The sequence below is a fragment of the Ailuropoda melanoleuca genome, chromosome 7 (assembly GCF_002007445.2).
Source record: "Ailuropoda melanoleuca isolate Jingjing chromosome 7, ASM200744v2, whole genome shotgun sequence".
In the NCBI taxonomy this organism is placed as follows: domain Eukaryota; kingdom Metazoa; phylum Chordata; class Mammalia; order Carnivora; family Ursidae; genus Ailuropoda; species Ailuropoda melanoleuca.
In genome coordinates, this window is record NC_048224.1 from 13,480,022 (window position 1) to 13,492,848 (window position 12,827).

Genomic DNA, 12,827 nt, shown 5'->3' on the forward strand with positions numbered 1-12,827 from the left:
GTATCCTTCTCCCTGAGAAACACAAGTGGCAATAAAATACGCATAATGGAAGCGCTTAGAATGAGATGTATTCTGTAAAACTCATAGACAAACTGAGCAACGTGCTCTGAGTAATTTGTACATAAATATTCATATGCTGTAATGTGCTTAATGCCTAGGTGTTCCGTCTATTTAATTTAATTCATATATTCTTGTTTCTTTTGCCCTTACTAGTGAGTTCAGTATTGTGAATTCAGTATTATAGGCTGATAGTTTCCTCAGACCTTTAAGATGTTATTGCATGGTCTCTGGTCTTATTAATTTTGAAGACCGTTGTTATTCTAAATTGTTCCTTTACAGGCAGTCTCTATTAAAAAAAAATTTTTTTTAAATAAGATTTTATTTACTTATTTGTCAGAGAGAGAGAGAGAGAGAGAGAGAGCACAAGCAGGGGGAGCGGTAGGCAGAGAGAGAAGCAAGCTCCCCGCTGTGCAAGGAGCCTGATGCAGGACTGGTTCCCAGAACCCTGGGATCATGACCTGAGCCAAAGGCAGATGCTTAACCGACTGAGCCACCCAGGCGTCCCCGACAGTCTCTATTTTTTGATAGTCTCTTTTTTTCCCCACATTCAGCTTTGAAGATTATCTCTTTGCCTTTGGTGCTAAACAGCCATCTTATAATGTATATAGATGTAAGCTTATTTTTATTTTCCTTGCTGATGATTTAGAGAATTAATGTCTTTCATGGACTTTGGAAATTCTTAGTCATTATTTCTTTAAGTGGTTCTTTTTTTTCTGTTCCCATTTTTTATCCTTTTATTTTGAAATAACTTTAAAGCTACAGAAAGGTTTCAAAAAATAGTACAGAGAGGCATATACATAGAATGGCATATTATTTAGCAACAAAAAAGACTAAGTACCAATACCTACTATGCCAAGGATGAACCTTAAAAGCAATGTGCTGATTGAAAGAAGCCAATAACAGAAGACCATATATTGTATGATTTCCTTTACAGGAAAGGTCTAGAAAAAGCAAAGTTAAAGAGACAGAAATTAGATTTATGGTTGCCTAGGATTGGGTAGGCTGAGGGGAAATGAGTGATGAACGATCATATCGATTGTGATAATGGTCATGCAACTTTGTTATCATACTGAAAACCATTGAATTGTATGCTTTAGGTGAATTGTATATGAATTATATCTTCAAAGAACTGTTGTAAAAAAAGAAAAAAGGAAAAGAAAAAAGAAAAATAGTATATAGAGTTCTTGAGTATTTTTCACTGTGCTTTCCCTAATGTAACATCTTACTTTCATTACTGTAGGACAGTCATCAACTCTAAGAAATTAACATTGGTATAATGCTATGAGCTGGACTAAGGACTTTATTCAGGCTTCATAGTTTCCCACCTGAAGTCCTTTTTCCGTTCCAGGATCCAATCCAGGGTCTCATGTTGCACTGAGTTGTCATGTTCCCTGGTTCTTCCCATCTGTGCCACTTTCTCAGTCTCCTCTACTTGCACGATGCTGACCCTTTCAAAGAGTCCTGGTTAGGTCTTTGGTGGAATGTCCTTCAGTTTGGGTGTATATGATGTTTCCTCGGGAGTAGATGGAGCTTATGCATTTTTGAGAAGAATACTCCAGAAGTAGTATTTCTCAGTGTATCATATCAGGAGTACATGGTGTCGATATGTTTTATGACTGGCGATATCAACCTTTATCACTTGGTGATGTTAACCTCAATCATTTGGTTAAGGGGTTTCTCCACATCACAGTTACTGTTCTTTCTTCTGTAATTAACCCATTTCTTGGAGGAGATACGTTGAGACCATCCAGTTGTCCTGTTTGTCCTCATGCTTTTGCTCACTAATTTTAACATCCATCCACAGATCTTGCCTGTGACAATTACTCCTGTGGTGTTTGTCTAATGGTGATATTTTTTCTTTCTTTCATTGCTTCTATGTTTTTCAATAGGAATTTTTCTGTAAGGAAGTGCTGTTCCTTCTTTCTTATTTGCATATTTATTTATCAATATATGCCTCTGTGGACTTAAGGGTTTCCATTTGGCCATTGGGAGCACTTTGAGATTGGCTCCTATGTCCTTTCAACAAGTCCACATCCTTTTTTGAACACTTCCTTACTTCTGGCACCATAAGATGTTCTAGACTTCACTTATATTTTTCTTAGTCCAGTCCTGGAATCAGCCACTTCTCTAAGGGCCCTTCTCAAATGAATCTCCTTTGAGAACTCTTTTTTTTTTTTTTAAAGATTTTATTTATTTACTCGACAGAGAGAGAGACAGCCAGCGAGAGAGAACACAAGCAGGGGGAGTGGGAGAGGAAGAAGCAGGCTCATAGCAGAGGAGCCTGATGTGGGGCTCGATCCCATAACGCCGGGATCACGCCCTGAGCCAAAGGCAGATGCCTAACCGCTGTGCCACCCAGGCGCCCCTCCTTTGAGAACTCTTGATAAACATAAGAAAGACAACCTTTTTTGATACTACCTGACTTTGAATTTCTTTTTAGGTTTATTAACTCTAATCTCTCTGGTCTATATTTAGGATAATTTCCTATCTGTTGGGTTAATAATTTCAGTGATTATATTCTTCATTTCTGGAAGAAATGGTTCTTTTCCAAATTTGCTGCTTCTTTTCCATCATGCCATATTCTTTTACTAGTAATTAAATGCCTTGTCTGAAATCTTTAATTCTTACAAGTACTTTTATATTGCTGTTCTGTTATCTGAAGGTCTTAGATGTTTAGTCCTGCTGTTTCTTGTTTTTGTTGATTCTTTCACATTGGACTGTATCATAGTTTTTGAAAATTTTTTAACTGTGAACTCCTTTTTAGAGGAGCTTATTTTATTTCATTTTTCTTTGTGAGCCATTTGGGTTATGTGTTATAGGAATATCCTTTGAGAGTGATCCAGGTGCCCCCTAGCTCACTGCTATTTTTTATGTTAGTGTCTCAGCTCAGTGGTTTTTAGTCCAACCATTACACTAAGGATTCAGCTCTTTTCAAGGGAGCTGTTTTGTTTTGTTTTTTAAGATTTTATTTGTTTTATTTTAGAGGGAGAGAGGGAGATAGAGTACGCACAAGTAGGGGGACCAGAGGGAGAGGGAGAGAGAGTCGTAAGAATACTCCCCACTGAGCACAGAGCCCATTGCAGGGCTTGATCTCAGGACCCTGAGAACATGATCCTGAGATCATGACCCCAAGATCACTACCTGAGTTGAAACCAAGAGTTGGACGCTTAACCACCTGTGCCACCCAGGCGCCCCGAGGGTGCTGGTGTTTTGTGAGGGTCTTGGTTCCAGCCCCCTGCCTTCTACAGGGCTCAAGGCAGTATCTCCTCTTTCCCTGTGGACATTGAAACACAAGCTGTTAGGTTATGGAAACCGGCAACTTTCTTACAGTCGCTCAGTGTAGTTATTTGCCTCTTTGTTTCTGGCACTGGGTAGTTAACACTCCCCCACCCCCATTCCCACCCCTGCCTTTTTTCCTTTCCAGCTCAGCTGTATAGAACAGAATTTCCTTCTTTATCAGTCACTGCAGGTGCGGTCCATCACATTCCTAGAGAAGGATGTCGATTTGTTTTCTGAAAACAGACAAGTGATTGGGTAATGAATAGTAGAGGCAGAACAAGCCAGTAAAGGCCAGGACCATGAACCTTACTAATCTGATATAATTCAACAGATTGTTCAGGTCACATCCACAGGGTTCTAGAAGATGGATATAGCAAGATGGTAATAGATTACATTCAAGGAGCCCCCAGGGTCAAGAGATCTCTGCGGTGTAGTGTGAAGAATAGCCCAGGGTGGGAAGGTCCGGGAAAGCAGCCCTCTTTACTAGAGGCTTCGCTGCTTCTGATGATGCGGGGAAGCCTGGGTTTGCAAATACTCCCTGCAGGTATACCTTGCTTCCATGTAAGGCCACAGTTCCTGGCTGCGGTTCTGAAATATCTTCTCATAGTCCATATGTACAGTCCCATTTCAGGCCTTCGCTTTCAAACGTTCTAGAAAGTAGACTTTTTTAAAAAAAAGTTCTGTGAACCCTTGAATAAACTTGGAGGATGTAGCCTTCCTGCCCACCCACCACCCATGGAAAGGGCAAGGCCCTTTTTGTACTTGCGTCATCGGTGGCCAGACAGCCTCTTTGTCCGTCTGCAGCGCGCATCAGAGCATCTGTGAGGTCCTACCTCCTCCTGGCATTTTGACTGCTAGAGATTCTCAAACGACAAGGCTGTTGTTGACCAACCTCACATCTGAGTTATAGTACTCTTCTTTTCCTTGCAGGATATTTCTCTCTGGATGTCTTCCCATCAACTCACTTTAGACATATCCCAGATGGGACTCATATCTCTAGCTCCATCTCCTACAAATGTGCTCCTTCTTCCAGTACCCCCCCCCCACTTTTTTAAAGAATGTATTTATTTGAGAGAGAGAGGAGGGGCAGAGGGAGAAGGAGAAGCAAGCTCCCCGCTGAGCAGGAAGCCCAACGTGGGGTTCGATCCTAGGACCCTGAGATCATGACCTGAGCCCAAGGCAGATACTTAACCAACTGAGGCACCCAGGTGCCCCTCCCTCCTTTTTTTAATGTTACTTTTTATTCACCCAGGTCTTTAGGTGCAAAACCTTTCCCTTCCAGATTCATTCTCCAGGTTCTTTTAATTCTTTTATTCTCCATTTTTCGCTTTAGCATTCCTCAGCTTCCAGTCCCATGAGTAGTTGATAAGTACTGAGAATCTGTTATATGCTTCTTACCACGCTAGGTGAGTGGAATGAGAACTATAAGACATGATCATTATCTTCAAAGAACTTAATATCTACTTGAGGAGACAACTTACGTTCGCGAAAATGGTGAATACTACTAGACAGTATATAATTAAATGCTAAATTGGATGGTGCAGAGTTTTAAGTGTTAGAAGGTGGAGGAAAGAAAGGGGTAAAAGGAGGGCTTGAATTGTAAGAGAAAGCCTCATTGTGGAATTGGGGTTTGAACTGGGTCTTGAAACCCCCTCAGCTGGAATCGGATGGGCCTGTCAAGTGAAGAGAAAGCACGGACAGTTAGTGAACACACTGAGCCTGAGACTTGGGAAAACGTTTGCAACGCCGTATGTGTTGGGAACCAGTGAGAAATAGGAATTAGTGAGGTTGGGTGACTGCTTTGACTTTGGCTCTAAGACTCCCAGAAGATTCTTTCATTTTAATTTTGATTGTTTAATTTCGATTATTCAGAAACCACTAGAGGCTCCCTTTTCTTTTTTTTGATTCTGATTCAAACTCATTTTGGGATCCTAGGTCCTTTCTGATCTGTCAGCGTTTCCTCACTGGTACTTTGCACACCAGTTTTGTGCCTACAGCTCGCTTTCTTTGTATTTTGACTTACGCTTTCCACTTGCTCAGGGAGTGTCTGCCTGATTTCTGTCTATTCTTTCTTCCAGTCCCATCTCTAGGCTTCCTGGTTCTTGATGTTTTCTCTGATGACCCCCACCCCCAGACAGCACTTTACACCCTAGTTCCTCCAGAAACCCTTTTCTGTTGAAAAGAGTTTCTAATCATATACTTTGCATTTCCTGATAATTTAGAATTATACACATTCTCTTCCTTTTCAGTAGGTGCTAAATTCTTTGAGATGTTCGATTATGTTTTATATTCCGTTGTCCCTCTTAGTACTATATGCTACTCTGGGTATATACTCGATGTTGAATTGATAGCTTTGAAAGAAATAATTTATCTTTTGATTGCAAATATCAGTGATTTGTAATATTAGAGCTACTTTGTATAAACGTGCCTACTGACATGACTGGCACACAGTATTCCCCTTGATAAATGTGAATTCGATCCGAATTTGTAGTGGGTTCCAAGCCAAAGAACATTTTTCTGCTGTTTCACGGAAAGATGAATGTAAGAGCAAAAGCATCAAATCCAAGTGTTCTGAGATATTCCTTCTGCGGTCTCCTCTTTAAGGCTCTCCATAATCTATGTTCTTAAGTATATATTATTCATTTATCTTTGACATCTTTTCACTTACTACCTTATGTAGTTTTTCCTAAATAATTTATGTTTGTAGATAGAGATGAATTGTGTGTGTTAATTGAAGCTTAAGAGAAGAGATGGGAGTATTAGAAAGATTGATCCTTGTTAAACTGCCTAATTGATCTACGTTGGCACTCTTCTTGCCTGGAGTTTAAAATTTTAATAAAATATCTTTAAGTGAAGAAATCATCTGTTGTAGTTGGAATCGAACTTAAGACATTTGAATCTCCAGAAAACCAGATAGTGGAATGAACTAAGAGCACTTGGTTTAGAAAATTGGGTCGAGTTAAAAATAACATTTTTGTTGGGCTGTAGTTTTATTTTATCATTTAACAGCCTCTTAAAGAATCTGAAGTGACTCTTAAAGCAAAGTTTTAAAGTATTTTATTTATTAGGTTAGTTAGTTTAGTTGGTTTAATTAGTCAGTCAGTCAGTCAGTCAGTCAGTAAGCTCTCTGCCCAACCTAGGGCTTGAACTTAATACCCCCACCTCAAGAGTCGTTTACTGTACAAGCTGAGCCAGCCAGGTGCTCAAATTATTATTTTAAATAATACGGCTATTCTCCTGCCTCCTTTCAATGCTTGTAGGATGACTTAAGGGTGTTCAATTTATATTTACTAACATCTCCATTTTCTGAGGGCCGATGCAGTTCTAGCAGAGCCTGAAAACTACAAAAGCTGCGGGTACCTGCTCTAACATTATCTGACCCTTCTTTGTTTCAGAGAATGGCTCTTCGGCCATGCACTAGCTCATCTAACTCGTGTGCGCCCCCCCCCGGGCACGCATGCGCATGTGTGCGGGGGAGAGTTTTATTTCCTTGGTTAGCAAAGAAGCTGTCATGTGGCTCAGGCTGGATCTTCTTCAACCACAGTTTACACTGGTCTTAATCCTTTCTTGTGAGGACTGATACCTTATCAAGTCTTCACTTCTGGGAATGTTCTTGTTCTTTCCTGGTTTCCTTTCTCATGAAAGATAGTGCTCTGTACTAATGGCCTCCTATCAGTTGGGAGTTTGTTAGGCATTGATGTTCTCATTTGGCATTGACGTTGACGCTCTCATTTGCTTCCCAGGTCGTTTGCATTCGCTCCACTTGGAACGCGCTGTCCCCAAAGCTCAGCTGCGACACGAGACCTCTCATCTTGAAGACCCTCAGTGAACTGTTCTCTCTCGTTCCTTCCTTAACAGTCAATACAGCTGAATATGAGGTACGCATTTGGAGGTCAATAAGTGTTCTCTTTCTACATTGGAAGGACATGGGCTTTATAATAACTTAGGGGAAAAGATATTCATAATCTTTCTTTGCCAAAAATCCTTTAACACTTTTTGTTCTAAGGACATGGGATCTTTATGGACTGCTAGAAATAGGAGAATATCCACCCTTATCAATTCTGTGTCTTTAAGGGTTATTCACATAAAGGATATCAAGTTTTTATTATGAGAATATAGCCAAGATTTTAAAAAGTCAGTATGTAATAAATACATAAATAAAATAAAAAGTCAGTATATTAAAAATAGGGTTTCTAAAATAATGGAATTCCTGAGGCCAAAAGTTTAAATTCATTTTATTAGTGTTTTTAGTTCTCAAAAAATGTCACAAAGACTTTAATAAGGCAGGGCAGAATCTTCCATGGTATAGACATATTGTCATTTGTGTTTTGCTTCTAGGTTTCCCATAAAGATTTGTTTTTACACATCAGTTCACATTTCCTATATACATCTGTATGATGAGGAAGATTGTAAAATCAGTCTATCTTAGGAGAGGAAAATAACTTTATGAGCTGCTTGATTTTTGTTGTTGCAGTGAACTCAAACACTTGGTGGAAGATGCTTTGCTCTAAGAGCCATATATTCTGTGTAACATTTTCTGTGTTATCTCTTCCTGAAATGAGGGAAATGAGAAGGTGGTGAATTCATGTACGTGTCCCCTTTTGTAGCCATAGTCCCTCTCACACTTACCTTTCTTCTTTCTCCATTAAAGCGCAGCAATTGATTTCACTTGAGATCTTCATGAACTTTTTGTTTGATTTAGTGCTTCACAGGCTTTGATAAACTACCTCCCCCACAAGAATCCAATAATAGTCCCTTACATGCTTTAGATTACGTGATAAGGCAGGACTATAAGATGATACTTCTTCTAATCATTCTTAATGCTGCACAGCGAATAAAATCACATTTGTCCTTCCTGCAGCTACAGTACCTGGCTTAGTGCCTGGCACGTAACATACATTCAGGAAGTAGTTACTGAATGAGTGATTGAACCGATACAGGATGAGTTTATTCTCATATTTGGGTTTTTGTTTTAGGATATTAAAAAAATTGATTTGAGACTCCTAGAGTATATAGTTCACCAACCGTCTTTGTTGTGGAGACTGTTATGATACATACACTTATGTTGCCTGAGACTCTGCGGGGCTACTGATGAAGGGCTAAGACTAAAAGCCAAAGTGAGGACATGTTGTGTTTATTTTCTGTTTTCAAGACTGAACTCATATACCTTTGTATTGCTTGTACTTTGAATTCTTCAGATTTTATTACAGGTTAATTTATGAATTGGTTTTTGTATTGATTTCTTATGTTTGCTTATCAATGACTAAAAATTTTTGGGGGGTGTGTGTGTGGGGGGGAGGACACTTAATTTTTTTTTCCTTCTTCTTCAAATTTGCATCTTCTCCACCGGTGTCTTATTTTGATGTATTTTCATGCTTATGTTAGTACTAAGGTTCCTCTGTTGCTCACACAGACTGCTTTGGAGCCGTTCTCTCCGTCAGTTTCCTCCCAGTAAGGGGGGGGCCCTTCAGGAACCATAGTCCACTTGGAAGCAGAAGTCAAGAAATATGGAGAGAGACCTCTGTCCATCTGTCTCACTCTGCCTGTCTTTCTGTCTCTCCCTGTTCCTCTCTTTTCCCCCATCTCCCTCTCTCTCACCCCCCAGTCCCATCCTTTCTCCTTCCCTCTTTTCCTCTTTCCCTATTTGTATTTAAATCATGTGTTCTCTGTGAACTGCTTATGGTTAGGATGTAATTTTCCCAAAGCATTTCTCAGGTCTTTGTTCTTCCCGGTCACCGGTCACCTCAGCATCGTGTGTTTGCCTAGAATGGCATCCAGCCTCTCTATACCTAACTAGTCAGGCCTTTTAGAATCTGGCCTCACTCTACCTTTCTGCCTCCTGCACTCCAGGAAAACTAACCCGCTTGCAGTGTTTTTTTCTGCCCCCAAACGTTTCCATTTCTTTTCCTTTGTGCACGTTCTTCTGTCTGTCAGAATTGCTTTTTTTAAATCCCTAATTTATAAATCTTTTTTTAAAAAAATAATCGGTTTCATTCATCCTCTTTTTTGCAGATTTTTGTGCAAGCAGGAGTCTATTGCTATAGACTTGAGTCTTTATACTGTTCTAAGAACATTTATTTCTATTTTATACTGCAGGTATATGTATATGTATATATATTATTTTCCCCATTAAACTATAAGCTTGTCGCAAATAGAGACCATGTTTCAATTAGTGTATTTTCTGAATGGCTTTGCTACGTGCTTGTACATCCATTCATTGGCTCAGAATATACTTAGTAAAACTGTTCTAGGCTTTAGAAATACTGATACATAATAGATATTCTTTTTAAGTACCCATTATATTCCCAGCACTCTTCTCATTACTTTATACCAATTCGTTCTACTATCTCACAGGAAGGTATTATTTTCATTTTAGAGCTAAGGGATCTGAGGTTTTGAGAGGTACATCCGTTCATTAAATATTTATCGAGTACCTGCTACATGCCAGATAAGTCGCTTGAATAACGTAGTTTCTAACCGAAGGCCGGCGTCTGCACCCGGGACGTTTAGCTTTATAGCCACTGTTTTCCCATTATGCCATATTGTCAGTCCCTGCCTTTTAAAAGCTCAAAAAGTTGGCAAAAGAGTTGGACATAAGCAATAATGATTATAATAACATTTGATGAGTATATTTAATCAGAGGGCTACGAGAGTATGGTGGTGGAAGTGACTGACACTCTGGAAGGAATTGAATGAAACCTTACTTAGTTGGTGCTATTAGACTAGGTTTCTAGAGAATTAAAAAAATGTTGCTTCTCATTGAAGCCTAAGGATTAGAATATACAAAGACAAGGAGGTATTGAAGAACCTTCTATGACTTAGAAGGGCAAGAAATTAGATGTGATCGAAATGAAGAAGACATGGAGCCAATGTTGGAAGATAAGTGGCTTTTTGAGCTCATTACTTATTAAATATTTGTCATTTGAGGAACTGGGCTTTATGTCCTTTATTTTTCTGGGGTTTATGGTCCAGGCTTTTGAAATGCAAAAGACAGTCAGTGTCCGAAGGAGTGTGAATCTAGTAGGGACTTAACCACACACACAGATAAGCGTACAGGATGCTAAAGTGTGCCACGGGTCATGTGGCCACTAGGTGGATGGAGAAGTCGCTTCTGGGTAGAGGATCAGGTACGGTGGCACAAAACAGAGTGAGATTTGTTCTAGGTGGGACTTGAGACATCAGCCAAAAAGTAGCTGGATTTCTAAATTTCATAATATTAACATTCTGTGTGTAAAATGCCCATATGTTTCCGTGATGCATCCCTTCCTATGTTCACTTTGTGAATGATGGGTGAATGCAGATTAAGTCCATCACAAGTGGTGGAATTTTGAGTGATTTCATTTTCACTGTTTGCTGATTCAGATTGCTCCCAGTTTTGTCTTCATCTTAACACTTTATTGTGATGTTTGTTGATTTTTCAGAATTTTAAAGTTCAAGTCCTCAGCTTCCTCTGGACCCACACTCAAAACAAGGTACTGTCACAAGGGTGTCAGTGACACGGAATGAAGCTGAGAAACAACTGTGAAATAAGACTCTTGGAATAAAAAATATAACTAACTTGAAATGATGGCTTCACGATCTTAAAAGAATTGTGACGTTAATGAGTTTGTGTTTTAGAAGTTCTCCATTTATGCCCCTTAATACATTTTTGTCATGAAGTCACTTCATTAGTTTGTGTTACTTTGTGAAGCTGACAGATGTGAAGAGAGAATGCTGTCGTCGTCTCATTTTTTGTTAGCGGCCCTTTCCCTTTCCTGATTTGCCCCTCCCCCACCAATAAGCACATGAAGCAAACAGAAAGTCCAGTTCATTTTTTAGATATCATTTCCAGTCAAGGAGTACAGAGAAGAGGGTGTCTTTCGGTGATGTTAGGTGTAGGAGCTGAGATTCCCAAGGGCCAACTTTCCCGGTTAGTACCTGGAGAATCCCCACCTAATTCCAACCTATCAGATCCATTCCACGTCAAGGGGACCTGAGCGATTTTGAGTTACTTTTTGTTTACTGTCCAAACTAGGATGAAAATTAAGTGCTTCTGCCCTCTCTACCCAATGCTGATTTCGCTCTGTTTTTATTTGGGACATAGTAAGCAAGGCTTGAGTAGCATTTCCAAAGCACTGACTCTAGAACTTTGAGGTTGGTGTGGGAAGATTTTCTTCCTTCCTTCAGAGTTGATGTGTAATGTATGTTGTTTCTTTTGTTTGTCTTTCTGGTACCCTGTCTAGGACCCCGTTGTAGCAAATGCTGCGTATAAATCTCTGTCACACTTCAGTGCGGGAGAGCACACCATTCTGCATCTGCCTGAAGAGGTAGGCCTTTCTGCCTTCTCACTGGTATCTCTTCACCGCTGGGTTTTATAACTTTATTTGTATCTCCTCTTTTAGAAGACTTTTACCTGATGGCTGTACCTCTAAATATGTGGTCCGTGAGAGATAAGAGTTTACATTTATTATTTATTTAATCTGTAAAAGACCGTAGGGGTCGTAGACCTCACGGATAATGGGTGTAGGACTGCACGCCCACGCCCCTGCCTTCCTTCAGAAGATCTGTAGCCCCAGAGCAACTGTTTTGCCCAGTTGGTGTCCCACCTTGGACTTTAAATCCAAGCATGGCCTGCATCGACTAAGGTTCGTGCACCCTGTGCAGCCCAAGTGTGATACAAAATTGAGATGCCATGTCAAAAAAAAAAAAAAATCTGCTATTTCTTAGTTTGCTATGAAAAGATCTGTAGGTTAGCCCCAGGGAACTAGATGAGGAAAGTATTACTCTTTTAAGGGTTAACACACTGTGGGACACTATCTTGGTTTTTAAATTAAAAATATACAGCCTTTTCTACTACCTACTGAACATAACCAGCTGTAAGTTATTCGGTTATATTAAGGAGCTAAGTGTATGACTTCACATTTCGTGTTACTGCTAATTCAAATGAGTACAAATGTTTATCGAGTGCCTGTAGAGTGTAAGGCAGACATTGTGTTAGAAGTTACGTGTAACGTTACCCAGAATCTGTCCTTAGGTCAAATGGCTTAAGAAGTTTTGAAATAAATTTCTTGGTACCCTAAGGTATTAAAATGGGTTGACTTTTTCTTTGGGATTTCGTTGCCAGTAGGAACAAGGCAGACCTGTGTGGATTGACTTGAATTGGAGGGACCAATAAAAGGTTCTCCTGAGTCAGGCAGGATTTCTCATGTTGAGGATGCAAAGACAGATTGGCCAGCTCGTTGTTGGTTATCACAAATGGGAAGACTTAAGGAGAGGTGTTCTGTGACTCATCAAATTAAAAAAGATGGGACTTCAGACTGCACTGTGGTGACTAGCAATACTCATACCTTCAAGAAAGAAAGAAAGAGAGGAAGAGAATTAAAGAAAGAAGAAAGAAAGAAAGAAAGAAAGAAAGAAAGAAAGAAAGAAAGAAAGAAAAACAAGAAAAGAAAAAGGGAAAAAAGCTACCTGTAAATTTTGTATGCAGACTACCAGTAAATTGGCTACAA

The 12,827-nt window shown here is 39.7% G+C and overlaps 1 protein-coding gene across 2 annotated transcripts in view; it reads left to right on the plus strand.

The window, feature by feature from the left end:
* Positions 1–12,827, plus strand: part of FOCAD (focadhesin) — a 297,598-nt gene that overhangs the window by 174,309 nt on the left and 110,462 nt on the right. For both annotated transcript variants that reach the window (XM_002918527.4, XM_034663973.1), the window contains 3 exons: positions 7,083–7,217; positions 10,761–10,811; positions 11,562–11,645. In XM_002918527.4, coding sequence (XP_002918573.2) covers positions 7,083–7,217; positions 10,761–10,811; positions 11,562–11,645 — 270 coding nt within the window. The remainder of the gene's footprint in view (positions 1–7,082; positions 7,218–10,760; positions 10,812–11,561; positions 11,646–12,827) is intronic.